The 23,538-nt window shown below is 43.0% G+C and overlaps 1 protein-coding gene across 1 annotated transcript in view; it reads left to right on the forward strand.

The window, feature by feature from the left end:
• Nucleotides 1–19,825, forward strand: part of TRIM71 (tripartite motif containing 71) — a gene marked incomplete at its 3' end in the record, with an annotated part of 54,006 nt that extends 34,181 nt beyond the window's left edge. The window contains exons 2-4 of the mRNA XM_084207010.1: nucleotides 6,569–6,736; nucleotides 16,123–16,257; nucleotides 18,374–19,825. Coding sequence (XP_084063136.1) covers nucleotides 6,569–6,736; nucleotides 16,123–16,257; nucleotides 18,374–19,825 — 1,755 coding nt within the window. The remainder of the gene's footprint in view (nucleotides 1–6,568; nucleotides 6,737–16,122; nucleotides 16,258–18,373) is intronic.
• Between the last annotated feature and the right edge of the window lie 3,713 nt (nucleotides 19,826–23,538).

Raw genomic sequence — 23,538 nt, forward strand, 5'->3', positions numbered from 1 at the left:
AAGCTGCAATGCCAGGCCAGTGCCTAGAACCAGAAGCTGCAGTCATCACATGAAGTTTCATTTATAAGATTTTAACTTAAAACACTGAGAATGCAATTTCATAGTAGGCTGGAGCCAGCAGATCCTTAAAACAGCTTTGTCAAAGGTGTGACTTCCTGTCTCCTGGCCCGGTTGGCAGCCTGTTGTCACACCATTTCAGTGATCAGAGTGAAGTGGAACTTGATTGTCACTTCTACCCCAAATCCATTTAAATTTGCAAATGCTGTTTGTGTTGGCAAAGGCAATTTAAATGGTCTCTGCTCCACTCCCAGCTGGCTGTTAATGCCTACTGGGTGTTCTCGACGTGATTAATGTGGCTGTGAGTCTTTCAAAAAACTTACTTTTAACCTGGATGGTTTGACTGACTCAGCGCTGTCACTACTCTAAAATATGTAGCTGTTTTTACTGGCTTCATGACATCACAGGAGGATTGGAGAAGGTAAACATCAGGAATTTTAAGAGTATAGTAGTCTGTTTGATTTACCAGCCTGTTTAACTCCGCTCCAGTTAGATACTGTTCTCTTCCAGTTAGAACTTGAGACGAGAAGATTTACACTGATTTCCAGCTGTGAGGTTGGCAAGGTACCAGATAGTTGTCATCAAATGTCTCTATGCCCTTAATTATGGGTTCTTCCCCCTTCGTCGTGCTGGTCCTACTGATCTTCCGATCCCAGGCTCAGCTGATAAAAATAGTTTATTCAAAAATGAATTTTATGCTTTTTGTGGATACCCAAATGTTTTCACTGAGACAGGATCAGTAAAGGGAGGGAAATAGGAGCAAGACAGGGGAGATTTAGGGCTTCCTCACAGAGTAGCTGTCAGTTTAACTGTGGAGTGAAGCGGCAGCCTTGAGCTGTGTGTGGTTTCACATTTGGGATTTTATTTGTGAGCTCCCTTCCCCTTCACGTGCTGGGCCGAGAGATACCTGTGTGGCTGAGAAACAGGGAGCAGAACCCACTGGAGCATCTGGGGGAAGGAAGGGTATTAGCAGTAGTGCTGGGAAAAAAGCGTGTGGAATTACAGCTTTATTTCCTATAAACAGACTTGCATGAGCCAAGTCATCTGTTGGCTGGGCTTTTATTATTCCAGGTGGGGTAAGGAAATCAGGATGAATTTAACAAAAGGGCTGAGTGATCCTCTTGCACTTGATGAATTTCTAAATGGAGCAAAACCCACCTCTGTCCATCCAAGCGGCGAAGGAAGGTAACAGTAAACTGAATTCACTTTTGCCACTTGGTACAGCTCCCTGTGCGTGCTGCGTGCCCTGTGTGGGATAGGGCTGTAACACTTCAGAGTGTTTTTTGTGGAAATTTTGTTATTAAAGAAGTAACTCTCTTGTCTGCTGTGGAGACCTTCTGGAGTTGGTGTGCAATTTCCCATTGCCACTGTGTGCAGAGAGGAAGATTGGTGTTTAAAGCCATTCTCTTCTACTCCAGAGCATCAAGTTAAAATACAAGTTCTAGGAGCAATTAGATCATTAACTGGTATCTCTGAATGACAAATATTTAAGGTATACTGGGAAATTGCTTGTAGTTTTGACGCGTATCATGTGACTTGCCCATCAGTCTTTATATTTAGCACTCAAATTTCAAATTAAGGTTCCTAAAATACTGCTTTCATCATGGTGTGAATCAAGTTAATAGTCACAAATTGCAGTTGAGGTGGAAACTAAGGACCATTTTCTTACAGAGTAAAAATATTGCCTATTTTTGCTTAAGCCTGTGACAATTATCTGTATCAAACTACACTGCTCAGGAGAACTAGTTCATTTAAATAGCGTTTAAAAAAAAAAAATTGCTGCATTTGGGGAAGCAGCTTTTTCTTCAGGGAGGGACAGAAGCAAAGGGGAAAAAAAAAAAAAGAAAAAAACAACCCCACAGTGCTGAGGAAGTTAGGACCAAAACTCCTTGGCAAATTGGTTTATACTAAACTTGGTGATCTAAGCCTTACACACTACCTAACAAAGCCACTGGTGTTTGAGGTACTGTCAAAGGAACTTGATAATAAAACACCTTTAGTAATGGAAAACTTTAAACTGACTATAGCAAGATTTTTTTTTAAATCATAAAATCAACCTAAGTTAACTTATAAGTACCATACTGAAACTTTTCCAAAAGTGGAAACCAGGAGGCTGCTGTTTTGTCTGTGGACTTCTTTTATTGTTGGCTAAGACTACAGGGTAACTTTTTAGAGCAGACTTGCATTTTAAAAATAATGCAGCCTTATGCGTTGCTGCTTTGTACAAATTCTTAACACTGTAGGTTTAAATAAAATCCTTGCAAGATACTGAAATGTCGTGACAGAAAGCAAGTTTTTAAATGTGATTAGCTTCCCCGTGCTTTATTGTCCATTTGCATGCGCATGTGCTCTGAAAATGAGAGAAGTGAAGTGTTTGCAAGCTGGGAGGAGAAGGGCACCGAGAGTATTGCTGAAAGAACATTTATTTAAACACAGTGTAAGGATAAGCCTCCTCAGATGCTGCTCCTGCTGAATTCTCTCCTCTGTCATGGTGCCTACTACATTCCATTGCTTTTGTCTGGGCTTGGTATTTGGGAAATTTTGGTGAGGGCTGGAAGGTGGGGGGGCACGCTGGAAGCTGGTCAGCAGTAAGGAGAGAAGGGCTGGTGTGGGAATTGTGGAGTGGGGTCAGGGTTTAACTCTAGTGGCCATTCATCAGATGATGATTGATTGCTGTGCAGTCCCGGGGGACGTTTAACAACATCTCCGCCCATCCCCCTGCCCCCTTTGAAAGCAGATGGACCAAAAAATGGGGAGAGCGACACCCAGGAATTCCTGCTGTTGTAAAATGTTTTTACGGTGCACTGTACAGCCTTTCCTGAAGCAATCACATTTATGGCCTTGCTGTTGTATTTCTTGGGCTGCTGTGGCTGTAAAAGATGAATAGCCCTGTAACATGGTTCACTGATTCTGTTTAAATTGAAGTAGGCTCCCTTTATTGTTTTGTGTCTAAAATTGTATGCCACCAATTCAGGAAATATTTCCTGTTTGGGAAATAATCAACCCATAGCTGATTTATTTTAAAATAAATCACTTTTAACTATCTCTAAAACTAGTCCCCTCTTCCTTCTGATTTCTCTCTTCACTTAATTCTGGTGGAAATTCTAAAATAGTAATTAATGGAGTAGAACAGTTAAAAAAAAAAGAAATAAAAGCTCCTAAGCTTGCGTATTAATCTTTTTCTCCCTATTGGATAGGGTGTTGTAGGCTACCAGTTTTTATCTTTAAAATGGTATTTTGACTTAATTACTTAATAATTACTACAGAAAGAAACAATTCATTAAATGCAATTTACACAGATTATAAATTTCTTTGAAAGGAGAAATCTCTGCTTTCATACGTCTTTTCCTAGCTGCCCACTAGAGCATTCATGTAGTTTGGAAAAACCTGCAGTGTTTGAAGTTGTTTGCTTATAAACCAGTTTTTCCTATGTTTGGGTAAATAGTGAAATTAACAGGACAATAGTTAATTTACAGCTTGATGGATCTTTTGGCTGTGTAATCTCTGCCTCTTCTGATAGGGAGGGGGAAAAATTTTTTAGGAATTTACTCTAGGTACTGTTCTGGTTTTTTGTTTTGGTTTGGTTTTTTTGAGGTGGTGTGTAATTTGTTTTTTACCTGAGTGTAAGCTGACGTCCACTAAGGAAGATTTAGTCTGACTCTTCCCTCCTGCTCCTTCTGCCTGTGCACCCTTCAAGACCAGTCTTGTTATTTGTCCTGTGAGGAGCAGGAGCAGTTTGTCCCGAAGGAGCATTGCAGTGCTGCAGTAGCAGAGAGCTGAAATGTGGGGGGGCCGTCTCACATTGCTGGAACTGGAAGAAGGGGGGCTCTGCCAGTGCTTTGGGTGCACTGTGTGTGCATCAGTTCTGAACTGAGAACACAGCTGTGCATTGTCCTACACCTATCCTCAGCATGATTATCCTTTTTTTTTTTCTTTTTTCCCCCAGGGAGTTGCTTGTTTGGGGGATGGGGGGAAAGGGGAGCTCTGGCTCCCCACACCCCCCTTTATTTAGAACCAGGCGTAGAAACTTAATCTAGCAGTATGTGACCTTTGTGGCCGTGACCTAGGGACTGGGATGTGAGCAGGCTTGAGCTTAACAATAAACTCCTGGCTGTGGCTGCAAGCACAGGCAAGTTGGATGCTGTGCCCAAGCCCCACCAGCCCAGCTGGCACAACTGTTGTGCCCTGCACAGCCAGAGATTTCCCAGGTTTGTTCTCTGGGAGTGTGCCCCTTTTGCTGGCTAGAGCTGATGTCCAGCCTGTTGGGTGCCCCTGACAAGTTCTATGTTTTTACCTTTTTTGTTTTATTTGTTTGTTTGACTAAGAAATTAATAAGGCCTTACCAATGTTTCTATATTATTTTCCCAAGACCCTCCCCTGCCGTATCCTGTGTAATCTGCCCATTTCCTAAATGAGAATATGGCTCTTGTCACTCTTCATTCAAAATTCAGGAGTGATGTTTCCCACCACATTTTGGTGGGTGGCAAGAGGCAACTAAACAGTTTAAGCTTGGTTTTTTCTTTGGCTTGAACAGCTGGGTGACTCTTTTACCAGTGGATGCTGTTACCTTGCAGCAGGAGAGGAGCGAGCTTTTGCTCCTGGTATTGGCTATTGTGTAGGACTAGTAATAGATTTAACTTGCTTCTGGTCTTCTGTTCATATGGTCACCATTTTCTTTTCAGCTGCTCTGCTTGACTGAGGCCCCAAATCCCTGCTGTATGTTTTTAGAGTATATCAGATTCATATGACTTAACTTGATACCTTGTCTTGGTTTTCATTCTCCCTCAAATTCTCAGTTGTTTAAGTGGAGTTATTCAGGAACATGTAATAAACATTCCCTGTAATTTCAGCAGAAAAATTACAGAACTTCATATGCAAGTGAACATTGTATACATATTTAGACAACCACAGTGTAAGGATATAAGGATCCCTCTAGTTGAGGAAGATGATGTGTTTGAACAATGCATTTCAGACCTAAGGAATTTTTTTACTTGGAAAAATGGGAATCTGAGACACTGCTTGAGGATTTAGTGTTTAAACAGAAGCAAACATAAGTCTGTTCCAGTTTCCCTACAGCAAAACCTAATTTCAGAAAAAAAAGGGCACGTTTTAGTAAAATCTGACATGTGCACACAAACACACACATACCCCTTTGAGAAATTAATCCATATACCACTTCAGCTGTTGCGCTTGTAGGAGCTTAAAATGTCACTTTATGCAGCCCAGGCAATCCAAGGGAGGAATCACCTGTCCTGTCCTTCCCTTGCTTTTGAGGGAGAAGGGAAAGGGGGATGTAATGCACCATATCACGAGCTGTTAGCTGGAGTCGGGAGTGGCTGGATGACAGCTGGGAGAAGACAGGCATATCAAACACGTGTCCAATCTTTGTTCTGCTCTTGCTCCTTTCTGTGAGGTAGGCTTCAGATATCTGGTGATGGAAAAGTTGTTCATAGTATGAAACCTTATGCCATTGTACTGTTCCATGGTAATACAGATTTTCTGTTATTACAGTCTAAGAAAAATAGTGTGTGTAGTTAAGAGCAAGACTTGAATACAGGGCTTTCTTGTGTTGGAGTGTTGTGCTCCTTCATTTGCATCTTTGGAAACAAAAACTTGAGAGCTGATTTCTGCTTCCTTCTAAGAAGGCAGGCTTCCATGGAAGTTGCTATTTCTGTGTGCTACTTCCCTCTGCTGGATGGAATGGGAGCAGCTGTGGCTGATGAGTGCATCCAGCTTTCTAGGCTAACATCTTGGTCTAGGTTGTGATTTGAATATAGGGTATGGGAGTGCTTTGTGAACAGAACGGGGATTTAATGGTTACCCACAGGTCACCGTAGCATTCAAACGCTCTGATGGGCGTGATAAAGTTGCAGTCTTGTTTTCCAACTCAAGCATCTTGAAGTATCACTAGCATAGAAAACACTGTCATAGCAAAGGATTTTTGCTTTGTTGATGGAAGTGGCAGGGGGGAGTTTTACCCCATATTGTTGCTGTCCTGAACATAAGGGATTTGCATATTTTGAAAAGAGAGGATGGTTCTTGGCATGCATGGTTGGTTTTCCCCTTGTGAGCGGTGGGTGTGCTGCTGTTGCAGCTCTCCAGTGTATTGATTATTGAATGGACTCTTAAGAGAATTTGGTGTTTGTATTTTCAGGAAAAGTCTTCACCTGAAACTTGCCATAGATGCCATCTCCAGTCTGTAAGTGTTGGCAGATGGCTTCCTCTCTTAAGAGGAGCTGATGTGGACACTCTTCCTAGTATTGTATTGCAAAGAAAACAATGACACTTCCATCTAACTGTTAGGGCATGATTTGGAGTTTACTGGGAAGGATAGCTCTTCCTCTGTGGAGAAACTATTGTGAAGTCTTTGCCTATTGCTGCTGCCTCTAGCCATCTCCTTTATAGTTGAACTTCTGGATTTTTTTTTTTTTTTTTTTTTTAACACATCCTGCCTCTGTTTTCTTTTTGTTTCTTCTTTACATAGTGAGAATTTTTTCCCCCCTTCTTCCAGGTACTGCATTTCTACTGTGATACCTGTTCTGTCCCCATATGTCGGGAATGTACCATGGGACGACATGTGGGTCACAGCTTTATCTACCTCCAAGATGCCCTGCAGGACTCCAGGACTCTCACCATTCAGCTCCTGGCAGATGCTCAGCAAGGACGACAGGCTATTCAAGTAAGATACTCCTAACTTGTGCACTTTATTTCCCCCTCCTTCTTCTCCCCCCTCTCCCACCCAGCTTGTCTGTTACAGGGCAAGGTGTCAAGGCAAAAAGCTCTCTGCTTCTGCTGTCAGTCTTCTCACCCCTTCTGTTTTCTCAGATCTCTGACAGAAGTGGTGGTGGAGCTGAAAATAAAGTGCTGTTATATGAGTTTTGCATTCTTGCAGCATAATCCTGTCATGTAAATCACAATATATATGAAGCTCTGTACAAATGCACTGGAGTGTGAAGCGTTTCAAGAAAGCTCAGGTCTTATGTGGCAGTGCCAAACCTGGTTTTGTTTTTACGAATCAGACTTTCTTTGAGCATCTTCCTGCCTGTATAGCTTCTAGCACTCTGCCTACCTTTGACTCTTGTTATGTCTTCAGTGTTGCCACCAAATACAAAATACTAATCAGCTGCTGGATTAGTGTGAAATTCCTTAACCTGCCTGTGCAGAGGGTCTAGAGCTGTCTCCATGTGAGGATTGCTCTGCACACACAGAGGCACACTCTGCCTGCTGCTGTGCTCTCCTACCTCAGCTGTGTTTTATAGTGCAAATACAAATGCCTGGCAAGGGCTGGAAAGAAGTTAGCACAGTGCTTCAAACTAGAGAAGGAATTTTCGTAGGGAATTAAACTGCAGTGATATGTAGATAATTACTTTTGCTGAGTAATAACCAGTGGTAGGTTTGATATTATATTAGTGGTAGTTTTGTCTATAGGGAGACTTTGGATGGGAAGTGGGAAGCTTCACTCCACACCTGCTGCCATGTAGTTTTGTTGGTGTCATGTCCTAAATTTGAGTTGGACACCAAACACTACATGCTTTAACTACTAAGATATTTTTTTTTTTTTAGTAAACTTATGTAGAATGTCATGGATGGGGAGATAACTTACTTTCTGAATTGGGTGGGCTTTCCTGGCACATGCAAGGTACAAGCAATAATTAAAATAACCCAGAGCTCATTGTCTGCTGCTTGTTCCTAGTAAATGAAGGAATTAAGCTTGTTCTGTGAGACAAGAGCAACTAATTAGTCTCTCATTAAGTCTTTGCACTAGTGGAATGATAATAGTTTATGTTGGTAAAGATAGTAATCAGTTGTTGACATTTTCCTTCAGCTTCTGATGTTACACTGGCACAGTAAACAACAAGTTTTTGGAGCTGGATGGCTAACTCCAGCTTCATGCAAAATCCTGGAAAACGTAGCATCTTCCAAGATTTGTTTTAAACTGGGTTGTAAAGCTCTTTAGCAGTATCCATACTGAAATGCTTTACACATCCCCAAAATGACAAGAAGGAAGGAATTATACTACTTTAAAGACCATCGCTGCATTTCTCCAGGCTAGACAAGGGCTTGCCTGTTAGTAATTAAATTACTGCTTTTGACCTCCAGGGCTCTTAATCATCTAACTGGTACAGCTAAATCATCTGAGGACTGTGTTTTGGAGTAGAAACTAGCAGGAGATCATGGAGCACCACTCTGCTACTATTGCATAAATGCTGTTGTGCCTGATTTTCTTCTGATTTTCTTTTGCTCCTTCCTCCCTTATCTTTTTCTGCCTTTTATGCTGAGGGCTCCTGCCATTGTGGTGGGCTGATTGTTGCTTGATGGTGCTGGTAAAAGTTTCCTGGTACTGGCTATGCTCATATGGCTTGAACAAGCAACTCCACTGAACTTAGCTCATGCAGCTTTGCCCAGGTCTGGCTACAGCCCATCCTGGTTAAGAGGCTGTCTTGGAAGTATTAGCTGAGCATATATATCTTGTGTAAAGATCTGTAAAATGAACCATGTACTCAAGAGCGGAGTTGTTTCATTAGTTTAGTGGGGTTCTTAATCTGAACAGCAGCACAAAAGAAGAGTAGTGAGCAAACAGATCAGTGATTAAATTAACAGGGTGGAAATCTGCATGTGCAGGAATGGGAAAATTGTTTGGCCCAAGCCAGCTATTCCTGAAGCAACATCAGCAGCAACCAGAAGAGCATGTGATGCTGTTAAAAGCAGAGGTGCTCAACTCAAAGCTTTCATGGAGCAGAGCTGTCTTTATTCTTGGGACAACATGGCTGTGAAGCTATATGTTTATCCTAGGGAGGAGACAGCGTGTCAGCATGAATTCAAAACAAACTCTAAAATAAGTAGTCTCTAAATTAAAAGAAATTGGCTTGAGTGTTTTCTTAAAAGTATGGAAATAGTCAACAAAGAATTAAATGCCAGTACAAGCTGTAATAGAGGGACACAAGACTGGAGCTCTGAGAGGCTTGAAAAGTAATACTTTGTAGTAACACTTCTTAGTGGGACTGATGCATACTGCTGTACCATAAACTCTTTCTTAATAGGCTCTGAAAGGGATAGCTCCCCTGACAGGAGATGTTGAGGATGGATGAGGAGGGGTAGTTGAGAGTAAATGGGAAAAGGTGGAATTTGAAGGGTGGCGTTGCAGGAGAGAGGAAATCAAGCCATGAGTCAACTGGCTGGAGAGTATCTGGTTAAGCAAAGTTGAAGGCTTTTAGGAAGAAATGTTTATTTAAGCTCTTCCTGTGGCTTTGGAGGAAAGATTGTTTTTCAGACTTAAAAAAAAAATGCTGTGAGTTGGGATTTCAACCTCTTGATCCACTGAAGCCTGATGTAGCCTGTCACTCCAGAAGAGTCCAGACTTCACTTTTCAAGGAAGTTGAAGTCCTCTGTAAGAAAGAGCAAGAAGCTTGCTTTTTTCCCCCCCTCTGATATTTCTGCAGCAGTGGAAAGCCTTCCATGCTTCCTTGTGCTATGATGGTCCTGGGCTGCATTCCTAAGCCTGTCTCTAACTTGAGAACTTGTGCCCGTGGGATGACCTGATCCAGCTGAAAGGGTAGCTATTCTGTGGGTTTACTTTTTGGCTGGCTCAGCCCCCTGGCTGGTTCACTGCAGTGCTGCAGGGACTGTTGATGGTGCCAGGGAATGAAGCAGTAACATCCAACTGGGTTGCTGTAGGACTCTTTTCTTGTTTCAGCAGAAAGCTATACTCCTAGCTGGGATGCTTTTCCAGCCTTTTCAGAGACTCACAGAGATTGATTCACAGGGTGATATGAAAGGCAAAGTTGACACTGGATAAATGGTGTGGGAGGAATCAGGACTGCTGCCTTTCTATATGTGGGGAGCGTGTCCCGCTGCCCTGTTGTACCTCACGAAAGTGCACACTTAGCTGTCTTCTTTCAGAATTTTTTCCAAGGACTAGGTCACAAACTGAACGTAAATCTGTTATGGTGAAAGATAGATGGCTTCTTCAAAATGTCACCTTCTTAAAATACATCTATACGTGTGTAACTGTATATATATGTATGGATGTATGCATGTAATCTAATGCACTTGCATAACAGTAAAGCACTGAGTGCTCATGTTCATTTAGGGCCATTTTCCAGGTGAACATGTCAAAATACATTTTAATCTGCTCATCTTAGATGTCTTAAAAAGTGAGTTTATTGGAAAACAGAATTAATTCTTTCTTAGCTGAGCCTGTAGTTGTTTTTGCAGTTGTTTTGCTTGACCATGCAAGCTTCTCACTGCCCAGTGAGACTGGTCTTGTGCAGAACATAGCGGGAGCTGCTCTCTTATCTGTCATGAAAGGCTTAGGAGCTTCCCTCCCAAATTTGTGGGGGAAGTGGTATGAACTAGATTAACACCTTTACAGGGGGTGAGGGGGTACTGTAAGAAACTCAGCTGGCCAGAGGAGGAAGCTGATCTGTTGCCTTGAGCCTCTGCCCTTGGGTGGGAGCTTCCCTGTGGGTTGCCATATGGATCTGTGCTGCTGGGAGGTCGATACCTGAGAAGGATGGCACTGCTGTGCTGCAAGGGATCTTTTTGGGGTTGTCACATTGAGTTAGCTCAGGCAGCCTTGTGCAGGGCTTTGAAGTCAGGCTTGCAGGTTTGAGAATCTGAAATGAAGCTTTGTCAACAAAATGGAGTCGATTGTGCTTTTCTAAAGCTGGGATTTATACCAAGAGGCTGAATTTCTTTGTACTTTTAGTCACTGCTTTGTGTGGTATTTCCGTGAGTTCCTCAGTGCAGCATATGAGCAGATGGTTACTGGGGAAGATGGATTTGACATGTGTCACTGTCCAAACTACTGTTCTGCCTAAAATTGTAGGCAAAAAGTCTGTTCTTGCAGTGCAAACCAAAATGATTGTTTAGTTGTAGCTGGCATGAGTTAACCTGGCCTCCAGCCCTCCCTCCATCAAAGCTTATTTTAAAATTATCTTTGTGAGGAACTTCAAGTGAGGATGTTGTGGTGTTTTACATGCATTAGACTGAAACCTTTGAATTGGTCCAGCTACTGTGATTTGTGCTATAGCTGCACCAGTTTTACTGCAAATCCTGGTACCTTTCACTGCAATTATGTAGGATCTTCCAGTTAATTTTTCTAGTGTAAGAACATCAGGAGGTTTGTATCCAGTTCTTGATGCTAAGGAAAGCCAACTGTTATGTCCCGGTTGTTTTATCCTGCATTGGCACAGTGATGAGTAACTGGAAAAGTTCAGTGAAACAAGCCCACTGTATCTTTTTGTGCCTTAAGGAACTGAAAACAAACCACTTATGGCTGGAACACCTTCCATTTGGTGGAAGAGGGCTAACTTGAGACATACCAAAAAGTTTCCTTCAGGATTTTTTGTAGTTGATGTGCTTTTAAAATCCAGAAAGGAGTTTGTCAGAGAAGAAGCACCTCAGCTGTTAGTTCCCCGTGATTAAGGTTAACTTAGTCTTAAATTCCTTAATGGTTAAACTGCAAATCCTCCATATTGAGGAAGGAAAGTGTACATTTAATATTCTTTTTCCAATACCCGTGGTCCATTCACCCCTCAAATACTGAAGAATTCCTCAGTAGAACCAAAATTTGGTTTTGAATTTGAATTTTCTCTCCAGAGGTTTGCACCTTCATTAGAAAACTTGAGGTTGGGAAACTTAAGTGTTGGAATTAATGGCTGAAAAATTATAACTCCCTCCCATCTTTGGATGGATGGAATAAAAAAATCCCAGGCACTTTTTCAAATATGTTCATGCAAGCCAGCATTGATGGGTTGCAGTGCAGTTACCATATGCAGCCATCATCTATCTCATGGTGCTGCCACTGTGGTGTGTTGTGCTGCAGTTTGGCCAGTTGGATAAATTCCTGGACTAAACTGGTGTTATCTAACATCATGGCTCAGCACCTGGATCACCCTGCTGTTTCAGAGACCTGAGGTAGCCTCTTCAAATAACTGTGGGCATACTGATTTAATTTGAGTATCAGACAGCAGCAACCACTCAGTGAGGGCATCAGCACCTCTGTCGTAGCTCTTCAGACCACAAGCTTTGTAACAGTCTTTCTTTCTCCTGGAGCATTTTATGGTTCTGCTCTCTTTTTTTTTAAAATTTTTTTCATTTAACAAAGCAGCACTAGTGAAAACGTGGAAGTCTAGAACATTAAATATCCCATAGGAATATTTAGGTAAACATCAAATCATAGAATTTTTTTTTTGTAGCCTGAGGCTCTGGTTCCTACTGTTTAACAGAAGACAGAAAATACAAAATATTACAGAATGTTGCCATTCTACAAAATGGCAGGTGTTGATTTGGGCACCTCTGTAGTCAGCACAGGCATCCAGAAGCATGGCCAAGTTCTCTAATAATACACTGCTACTTCTGGCTCTTGCAGTTGGTTTCTTCATAGGTTCACGTTGCACCATCAGTTGCCTTACCCTCTGCAGCAAGATCATCACTAGTTTTCCCCTCAGGTGGTGAAATGTAGATAAAGGGGAGCTCACAGAGGTGTCCAGCTAAAGGGAGCTTGTGAAAGACACCCAGGTTCTGGTACAACTTTGCCCTTCAGCTTTTACTCAAAGCTGGAATGTGCTGGTGGCAGTAGCTATGATGGATGTCTGCACTGCTGTCCTTCTTGCAAACACCTTTGTCTGCCTCTCTGGAAGCTCTGTGTGCAGTGTCCTTGTGTGGTGGCCCCCTGGAACATGTCACCTGCACAAGAACTGCTGCTACTTCAGTTTTGCTCTTGAGGAATTGGAAGTACCAGTTTCAACCCTTAAGCTTACAAGACACACCGCAGAGCAGTGGTTTTTCTGGTTTTTACTTGTTTTTAACAAAGACAGGGCACTGGTGACATCTCTAATAGAATGGGGATTGGTGTTGGCCATCTTAAGAGCCCTGAGAAGCCAGAGGTGGAGAGGTACAGCTAGAAATAGATGATTTACTTTATTGGCCAACAGCAGGAGACAAACAGTTGTTTTTCCATCTCACATTCTGTAACCCAGCACAGTTATTGGATAAACACAGGCCTTGTCTTCTGTCTCCCAAGTGTGTGAACTGATAGACCATCTAATTCACTATGCTGGAAAATTTGACATACCATGAGGACAGTGCATGATAAAAGCTATTTTTCTTTATAATGATTTGTTGTTAAAAAGATTGTATGGTGTCTGACCAGAACAAGAAGCACTGCTGCTTGACATGCATCCTAAAAAGCTGACCTCTCCAAGACAAGTTCAGCACAGAAAATGCCTGCAGAACAGCAGGAGTGATTTTTCATAGCAGAACTCTTGACTCCTTACAGTAATCAAAGTGAACAAGGGATTTTCATGTGAGGACGACTCCCAAAAGTTGTACTTGATGCTCTTGGCTTTTGCTTCAGACATAGATCACTTGCTGTTGCTGTGCCCCCCATCATACCTCTGCATGTTTGATGCTGGTCAGCCTTCCTAGGCTGTTCTAGCTTATTTGAACAGAGTGGAGAACCCTCTGAATTTTACCAAAACATCACCAATATCCTGGATGATATTAGAATCTTAGCATTTTGGGCATCCCCCACTGATCTGAGCTGTTCATACCTGGGCAAGTAATAATAAATTCAGGTGATGACATGAGTAGTTGGTAGACAGCTGGTTGTGCATAACTGGTTCCTACAGCTGAAAGATCCCAGCATCCTGAGGGAATTGCTGCTGCTCCTGCTATGATGGAGTTCTTGAAAGGCAGACTCTGGTTTTTGTGGGTATTAGTGAGGGAAGTTGGGATTGCTCTTATCCCTAAGGTATGGTAATATATGCATCCCTAAGCATATATATAGATCATAGTTCTAAATGGGTACTGGGTTCAAAAAGCAAAAATTAGCAAGTCAAGATTTTTATGCATTAACAGACATGACTGTTAAAATTGGAATATGAGTGGATAGTTTCCCTGACACTTCTCAAAGTGGTACCTCTTTCTCTTTGCAAGAGAAGGAAGGTGTTTTGCTGTATTTGATGGGAATCCAGGTCTGTTTTGGGAAGAAATGCATGCTTTTTCCTGCTGTAGGGCAGCTTCTGTATCTGAATGGCAAAGAGGTGATAGAGGCACAGTGTTCTTACATGTGGCCTCTTCTAGCTGGGTCTGAGGCCTCCTGGCTTTATGAAGTCTTAATCCATGGCCAGTTGTGACTTCATGTCTACTTTGCTGACTGTAATGAGATTTTATTTTTTGTTGAATTTGCCTGCCAGAAGCTTTGTGAGAGGGCAGGGCAGGTTGGCCTCCAGTGGGACTGGGATGTATAGTCTGTATGAATTTGAAGACATTCCCTGTTAAAACTGTAGTGAAGGTGACTCTGGGAGTCCATGAAGGAGGAAGAGCTGAAAGACCTGTTCCTCTTACTGAGCCCTGGGCTGCAGGCTGGCTGTCAAGTAGCTCTCCTCTTTTCCCCTGACAGTTTGCAGGAGAATTCTTTGGTGTAAAGGTAGAAATGTTATGTTGTCTGATTTTGTCAGGGTTGTCTTCAGCTTGTCTCCAGAGAGCAATCACCTGGCCAAGTTAGTCTTCCTATTTTATTCAGAAAAGGATCTCCTATGTGACCTGGAAGAATAAGTCTAGTTCAGACTAGGTGTCTTAAAATAACTTACCTGGAATGAAAATCTCCAAGTAACACTATATTTAAGTTTTTATGTTTTAGCATTCCAGTTGTTGGCATAAACTAGATGCTGCTGAATGGATAGTTCAAAAATACTAACAACCACTTGGTGCACTATGGCAATGTGTACTGTCTGACATTCTGGAGGATGCTGGATCACACTGGATAGTTCATAGATTGTTGCAACAGATTCTTAGATTGGTACATCCTCATAAGTACAGTTAAAATGAGGGTGTCTTCCTGAAGGTTCTGAATGCATGGTAAAGCCTTTAAATTCCTTTTTAGCTGATTTCAACAAGCCTGCATTTCTGAGGAAAATAAGTGTTTCCTAATGTTCAGAGGGAACCTGTCTCAGTTTGTGCCCATTGCCTCTGGTCCTGTCACAGGGCACCTTTGGAAAGAGCCTGGCTCTGCCCTCTCAGTGCCCTCCCTTCAAGTGTATGTGTACTTGTAAGAATTCCCCCCTTTTTTTGGCTGAATACCTTCACAGGCCATCATCTTGTTCTAGAATGTTGTAATTAATAAGTTACTATCTTTTTAACCTCTCTGAGGGTCACAGGTTCGTCTGCTGGTTCACTGTATGGCAAAGGCATTGAAAAAGTTGTTAGCCATTGCTATTGAACCTGTTCCATTAGGAACTGTGATCCTTCAGGTTTGCCTGGTCTTTTTTTTCATGCCTCTTCCTGCAATATTTTGTGAAACTTGGGAGTAGTTTAGATTTTTTTGAGGAAAGCATTTTTAATTTGGGGGGAGGGGGGAAGAGACATGCTCCTTCTGGGTCCATTCTGCAGAATACTACTACAGAATATTTAAAAAATATTAACATTGCAAGGTTATGTTAGAAATAATTGGAATATTAAAAATAATTCACACTTCTACCCAAGGTGTGAATAACTATATGAATACTTATTACTGATAACAATTTGTTCTTTGTTTTCCTTTTAAAGTTGATTTAAATCTCCATACTCTTTTAGGGGTATTTCTGAGCAGCTCAAATGCAGAGACAACACAGTCTGTTCCCTACAGTGTCATTTTTTTACTGGAAGCAGACCCATCAGACAACAACAGTACAAACCATTTTGAGGGGGTAGAAAAGCTGGGTTCTCTGCATGGAAGAAACATGAGTATGAATTTCAGTGCAAGTCTGTTGTTCACCATATTAGCTGCTTGCTGCAGTTACACAGGGCATTTAGTGCTGTGGTGTTGGTGCAAGGCCCAATGAAGGTGTAAACTCCATGTAATAGATGCATTTAAACAATCCTGTCAGTTTTTAGGCTGCAGTGTATGGAATGGGCAAAGAAGCCCTAGTAAGAAACTAAGAGTTGTCTCTTTTTGCCTTTACCTGAAGGTTTAACACGTCATGTAAATGTAAGCATAATGTAAATGTAAGCAGCAGTCCTGTGATGTGTTTGTAATTGGTTTGGTCAAGCCCTAAGTGTGTGTGTCTTTTTCCTCCCCAGCTGAGTATTGAACAGGCGCAGGCTGTGGCAGAGCAAGTCGAGATGAAAGCCAAGGTGGTGCAGTCTGAAGTCAAAGTAGTGACCACTAGACATAAGAAGGCCTTGGAAGAGCGGGAGTGTGAGCTGCTCTGGAAGGTATGCCCCCTTACATTTGTGCTTTGTACCGCTGACAGGTGCTTTTCAGACTGAAAAACTGCTCAAACTACTGCACAGCCAGATGCTGATATCCAAGGGAGCTGCAGGTTCCGTAGCCGGAGCGGCTGGCGGGGTTTTCCTGCTGGATCCTGGGAGCAGCACAGCCCCAGGCGCGGGCTGGGCACTCCCCCTGCTGGCCCCACAGCTGCCCCGGGAGGAGATCCCCTCCTCAGATCCCCTCTGAACAACGTCTGCAAAATACCTGCTCTGGGATTAGGTACACATATCACTGGATTTCCAGTCCACTCCTCATAAAGGACCGGAGCAGAGCTGTATATCCTATCCTGTCCTTTGCTGTGTTTTTTAGAAAGGCTGGTAGAAATTCTGTGAGACCAACTTTCACTGTCCCCATTCTTAAAAACCATGACTGTCAATCAAGGTAGCATCCTCCCTCTAATTATGTCTTTTGAACTAGTATAAGAAAAGAGTGTCTGCACAATTCTTTACTGATGGGCTCATTTCAGCTCAGCAATGCATGTGTGGTATTTTGAGAGGAGGAAAGGAAGTAACAGGCAAGTTTCTTGTTCCAGAAAAGTAATTCAGTGGTCATAGTCCCCTGCAAGAGAAGCTTTGTTTTCTTTTGTGAGTGTCAATAGCAAGATTAAAATTGCGGTTTATATAGTTAGTGTTCTTTGAATGCTGCTTTTTTGAGAGTTTGGATTTTTCACTGTTAACCTCTTGCAGGAATCTTGGCAGCTTTCTTTTTTAAGGTATTCCTAGTACAGGAGGAGTAAGATCTGTGCCTAAGCTCTTTTTATCCTGCTGTGCTGTACAAATGCACTTGGTTGGAATATCTGCACTGAGAGAAAGTTCTCTTCAAGCTGAAAAACATTATTTTAAGAAGGAAACATGGCGGTGGTAAATGATTTTAGCAAAATAAACTCAGTGTGTCAAGCATGCTAATAAACAGTTTTGTATACCAGGGCTGAGTATGGATTTAGCTAAGACCTAAGATCAGTAATGTGTCTTGGACACATTACTGATTGGAAGAAGTATCTCCAAATTTTTGTTACAGCTTGGTAAAACCTACATACCTCAACTTACAGCATGTTTGTACATATGTTACCTAGTCAGTGTCTAACCAAGGAGTCTTCAGACATTGAGTCTTCTTTCAGTAAAATGCATTCCAGATACTGTTCTGAGGCCAAGCAAGTATTCAGACATCAGGAAATGTACTTTTGCAACAATAAAACAAAGAGACATTACATTAGTTTTATGCAGCAGGTGCCTTTGCCAGATGGTCCAAAGTGGTTTTTCACAAGTAAGGCTAGACACAGGCTTATATAGATGAGTTACAAAACAGGCATTTTTGCACCAACTTCAGTCCCTCAAGCAGGGACTGGCAGCAACCTTCTGTGTTATTTGAAGTGACATTCACAAAACATCCTGTTTTAAAGCACAAGCTCAGCATGACTGCTGATATTTACAAGAAAATATTAAAATAATTGGACCGTTAAAATCCCTGGAGATAGAGGTCTGGCATTATCCAGTCACACAAAAACAGTTCTGGCAGGCAGGGGAATGACAGGAGCCCATGTGCATTAGCTGGTGCTGACTCCCAGCTCAGTGGAGCTCACCTTCTGAAATTGGTCTCATTTCTGGTTAGTGAAGCCTCAGCCTCTGTTCTTCTGAGAGGCTGCAATAACTTCTGTCCTCCCTGGGGGCTGAATGAGATGTGCCTTTGGGTGATCTGTCAAGTACCTTGCAACATGAAAACAGAATAAACAGCATTTGTGGAAGCAAGTAATTACTAGTAAGCAAGTGATTCTCTCTCTCAAATGTCACTCTGATGCAGCAGATCTGCGGAGTAGGAATGTATGGTTTTGCCTGGAGGCTAGGAGAGACTAATAATCCTAAATTTGGATAAGTAATTTGTTTTCCTTGTTTCTTCCTGTCTACATTGGGATTTTTAGAGGTTTGTTCCGCAGGTGTGTGTCAGCATGGTATAGCAACTGTCCAGCTGGCTTTTATGTTGGAAGAGAGACTGAAGGAAATCTGTGTTGTGGTCTGTCTTTCCTGATGTAAGTGCGCTTTTCTCTCCCCCATTTCCCACAAGGTGGAAAAGATTCGCCAAGTCAAGGCCAAGTCCCTCTACTTGCAAGTTGAAAAGTTACGTCAGAACCTGAACAAGCTGGATAACACCATTAGTGCTGTCCAGCAGGTCCTGGAGGAGGGTCGTACCATGGATATTCTTCTGGCTCGGGACCGCATGCTGGCTCAGGTGCAGGAGCTGAAGAACGTCAGAGGCCTTCTCCAGCCGCAGGAAGATGACAGGATCATGTTCACCCCCCCTGACCAGGCGTTGTACATGGCCATCAAATCCATGGGCTTTGTCAGCAGCGGGGCTTTCGCTCCCCTGACCAAAGCCACGGGGGAAGGCCTCAAGCGTGCTCTGCAGGGCAAGGTGGCCTCGTTCACCGTGATCGGCTACGACCACGACGGGGAGCCTCGCCTTTCGGGGGGCGACATGATCTCCGCCGTGGTCATGGGCCCAGACGGAAACCTTTTTGGGGCAGACGTCAGCGATCAGCAGAACGGGACCTACCTGGTCAGCTACCGTCCCCAGCTGGAGGGAGAGCACCTGGTGTCCGTGATGATGTGCAACCAACACATCGAGAACAGCCCCTTCAAAGTGATGGTGAAGTCCGGGCGCAGCTACATCGGCATCGGGCTGCCGGGGCTGTCCTTCGGCAGCGAGGGAGACAGCGACGGCAAGCTCTGCCGCCCCTGGGGGGTCAGCGTCGACAAGGAGGGCTTCATCATCGTCGCCGACCGCAGCAACAACCGCATCCAGGTGTTCAAGCCGTGCGGGACCTTCCATCACAAGTTCGGCACGCTGGGCTCCCGGCCGGGCCAGTTCGACCGCCCCGCCGGCGTGGCCTGCGACGCTTCGCGCAGGATCGTCGTGGCCGACAAGGACAATCATCGCATCCAGATCTTCACGTTCGAGGGGCAGTTCATTCTGAAGTTCGGCGAGAAAGGAACGAAGAACGGGCAGTTCAATTACCCGTGGGATGTGGCTGTCAACGCGGAGGGCAAGATCCTGGTCTCCGACACGAGGAACCATCGCGTTCAGCTGTTCGGGCCCGACGGCGTGTTCCTTAACAAGTACGGCTTCGAAGGGGTACTCTGGAAGCACTTTGATTCCCCCAGAGGCGTGACGTTCAATCACGAGGGCCACTTGGTAGTGACGGACTTCAACAACCATCGCCTCTTGGTCATCCATCCCGACTGCCAGTCGGCGCGCTTCCTGGGCTCCGAGGGCACCGGCAACGGGCAGTTCCTGCGCCCGCAGGGGGTGGCCGTGGATCAGGAGGGGCGCATCATCGTGGCCGACTCCAGGAACCACCGGGTGCAGATATTCGAGTCCAATGGTAGCTTTTTATGCAAGTTTGGCACTCAGGGAAGCGGCTTTGGTCAGATGGACCGTCCTTCAGGTATAGCTGTCACCCCTGATGGCATGATTGTTGTGGTCGACTTTGGAAACAATCGAATTCTCGTCTTCTAATCTGTGTTTGAATTAGGAAGAAACTGTCTCAGGGAAATTCTTCTAAGAGAAAATGAAAAAATACAACGTTAATTCAAACCTACCTCATCTTTAATTTTTTTACAGATGAATGTACTTACCTTTTCTGCAGGGAGTGAGCCTGTAAAATTGAATTCTATCTACCTCATTGTCCTCCCTTCCCTCCCCGATTTCTCGCCCCCTCCCCATCCCCACATACTCATAGTTCAGAACGTTTTACCTCTTTCCCCCCGATGGGGTTTCATGCACAAACGAGAATTGCTGTGCACATTAGGTGGTTTGTGTGGTGAGTTCTGTTAGACTAAGCCAAGAAAGGCGCTATGTAACTTTTTAAATGGAGAAAATGGTAGTAGGTGTTCGTAGAGGAATTTGTGTTCTTGACCATTCTGCAGTTCTGTGGGTGGGGACATGGGAGGGAGGGACATTTGTTGTTGTTGTTGGTTTTGTTGGTTTTTTTTTTTTCATTGCTGCTGCAGCAGAGAACTTTTTCCTGTTCTCCTTTTTATACCTCAGTGTGTTTGATTAACTGGCGAGCACAGCATCTTGTTCCCAGACAACTTTGAACGTTTTATGAAAGTGAGTGAGATTCACTCGCCAGGAAGAGCAAGTTTGCATCTTTTTTGGCATTTCTGTGTATTTTTTTACTGAAACACAGTAATTTAACAGCACAAAGTGAAGCTGATGAAAATGCACAAAAATTCTTTAAGTTTAAACCAAATTGTTCATTTTAGTGGCTTAGTGTGGTCATTGTAAAGTTTAGATAAAAAGCAAGGCTTCCTTTAGTGTATCCTGTCATTGAGAATTTCATTTTTACCTCTTTTCACCTCAATGCTGAATTAGTTTGAAAAAAGTTACCGTTTCTTTTCATCAGTGCCCCTAATCTAGGTAACAGAAGAGGTTAGGAGGAGCATTGAAACAGGGAAAATCAAACCCTTTTGATTTACTTTCTTGTGAAATGACTTAGCATTTTTTGCCCCTTCCCATAGAGAAACCTTAAGGGAATAACATTCGAATTTGTTAGAAGTGGTACCTTTTTCCAAAAGTAAGAAATAAGCACAGCTTTGGAGATTCAGGGTGTGATTTGGAGAAGTCAACAGTAGTTTTGCTTTGTTTTGGGGTTTTTTTGTTCAGAGAGGATTGCAATAACTCTATCACAGATTAATTTTTTTTTTTTTTCGTCTTCTGGCTTCTCCAGAGAGCTGGACTGAAAATTTTGGGAGTAGCTACTGTAGCTTTTAGAGTGGGTGGGGTGGGCCTGGAGCTCCCTGCTGCAGGATCTCTGGCTACAGATCCAAGTGAAGTTACCAGTACCAGCTAAAGGCAAACAGCATCAAGGTGAAACTTTGCTGCTTTTTTTTCCCAGGGCAGTACCAAAGACTTCTGTGTGAAATTAATGTATATGATCCTTAAAGGCTTGGAGGCAGGGGGAAGTTTGCCCTTTCGGGGATATAGAAACTGGTGTTCTGAGAAGCAGAAACTTTTGGGGAGAATAGAGATCTCTTTAGCAAAATGTGACTTTGAGTCCCTGGAAAGATTTGGTTTTATTCTTTAGTTTCCTGCATTCCAGTTTAGCTGTTCAAGCAAATATGGTCTCTACAGACCTGTAGCTTCACCCTCTGGTGTTGGCAAACAAGAATTGTTTAAAGTGGGCAAGAGAGGGCTCTTCTTGCTCTCTGCAATGGAAAAACTCACTTTCAGTACTCTTGAGTTTGGAAATGCCGTGGGATTTACCTTACTGTTTGCAAGAGAAGATCTTTGAAATGTAAATGTGGTCGTTGTCAAAAAGTCTGAAGAGCCTTAACCATCCTGCAAGGAAAGGGTTCCTCTTCTGCCAGCCACCATGCACAAAAGTGACCTGAGGTTGAAAGGCTCTTTACAAGTTTGTGAGAAATCACAAGGTGCACTTTCCTTCTTGCTGCTTTTCCCCTCCAAGAAGTGTTAACTTTCTGAGTTTTGTAGAAATACCAATGATGTGTGCAGACAGAGAGAGCTGCCACTTTAGAGGAGGCTTAAACTAAAGGACCAGAAAGAGACAAGAAAGATTCATGAGAAGGCAAAACCTCTTTCAAAAGAAGGGTGAGGAAAACCGCCTAAATTAAATGGGATAAAACAACTGTGCTGCCTTTTAGCCAAAGCCTCAAGGAAGCAAACTCTTCAAAGCAGTGTGTTTCAGTTAGGCTTAATCTTAGGATGGCATGGTTTAAAAACAGTCTTGAAAGGATAATCTTTTATACAGATGTCTGTCAATAAATTTCTGTGGCCACACAAAACATGTAGCAGGGTCAGCTAGTTTACCTTCAAGTTTTGCAAGTTCTGCCTGTGTGCATGCCTCCCTTCTTGGGGGTGGCCTACAGTTGTGACAGATGTCCATGGTTGTCTTGTATTATTCAGCCCAAGAATTATTTGCAACTTGGGCTGTGAAAACTAATAGCCTGCAAGATCTAGATACCAAAGAATAGTGGTTTAAAAAGCTTTAATGTTAAGTCTGCAGCGTCCTTGCATTTATCCTATCATGTCTTAATGAAAACGCCAGGTCTCTAAATACTTTGACCAGAGTGGCTGACAGTGTTGAAGTGTCCTAGAAACTCTCTTGTGCTTAAATGCTTTTGGGGTTTGCCCTTCTCTGTGGCTAGGAGGGAGTTGTTTTTCCAGGCATTAAAAAAAAAAAAAAAAAAAGAGTTAAGTGTGCAGTCAGGATTGTGTTGAACTGGAGGAACGTTTTTCTCCCCCAGCCTGCACCGTGTGGAAGGTGACAGACACTGAAGTTGCCCTTTGCTTTTTGAATGGAGCCATTGCACAATCCCCCAGCCCAGCTCAGTCAGGAAGAGGAATGGCTTAAACTCTTTCTAAGTTGCTGTCTATTTAACTCAGTGGGATTTGCTTGCAAACCAAACCTTGAGTGTTTGACCTCATGTTGTTGGGGAGCTTCTTCGTTTTAAAAACACTACTATTTAGCTACCCAAAAGAATTCCTTATCTTTGTGATAGATAGTGCTAAGCACACTTGGTCTCATTGAAAAGTGGTAGTGTAGCTTATAAAATGGAGTGTTTTATATGCAATGAAAAAAAAGTAGTGCTAATATACAATGCCAACATCAGATGCCCCATAGAGGCTTATTAAAAAGTAATAAACGGGATTCCAACCTTGCTCTGCTTTTCCGTGCATGTTCTCAGGTTAGTGCCCCAGTATCATAATGTACATGCATGCAGAGAGGAAAAGCAAGGCTTGGAAGCTGGACTGCAAACCAAACAAGCATTCAGAGTAACCTTTTTAACTAGGGGAAATGGCCTGGAGAAGGGTAAAGTGAGTGTGTACCTCTTCGTAGGGGAACAGCAAGTGTGGGGGACAGAGCTGTCTACTCGAACTCCCAAAGGATTTTCTCTATGCCAGTTTAAACCAGTGGCTCTCTGTAAACCTTTTGCTTGACAAAATGTTATCAGCAATCAGTGTGGCTGGTTTGGGTGCTCAGCATATAAAGCAATCTTGTCCTTTCTCAGAATTATTTAAGCAGGAACTTTAGTAGCAAACTGAAGCAGATTCAGTACTTGATAATGCAGGTCCTTCATATAACTTGCTCCTTTTGATTTAGTACATTTTAAATATAACTTATTTAAGAAGGCCCATAAACCTGAAACATTTAAAGAAAGCAAGGAAAGGAAGATAACACCTGAAAAGTAATGCATGTTAGGGCCAGA

Source organism: Fringilla coelebs (genome assembly GCF_963513975.1).
Source record: "Fringilla coelebs genome assembly, chromosome: 1".
In the NCBI taxonomy this organism is placed as follows: Eukaryota; Metazoa; Chordata; class Aves; order Passeriformes; family Fringillidae; genus Fringilla; species Fringilla coelebs.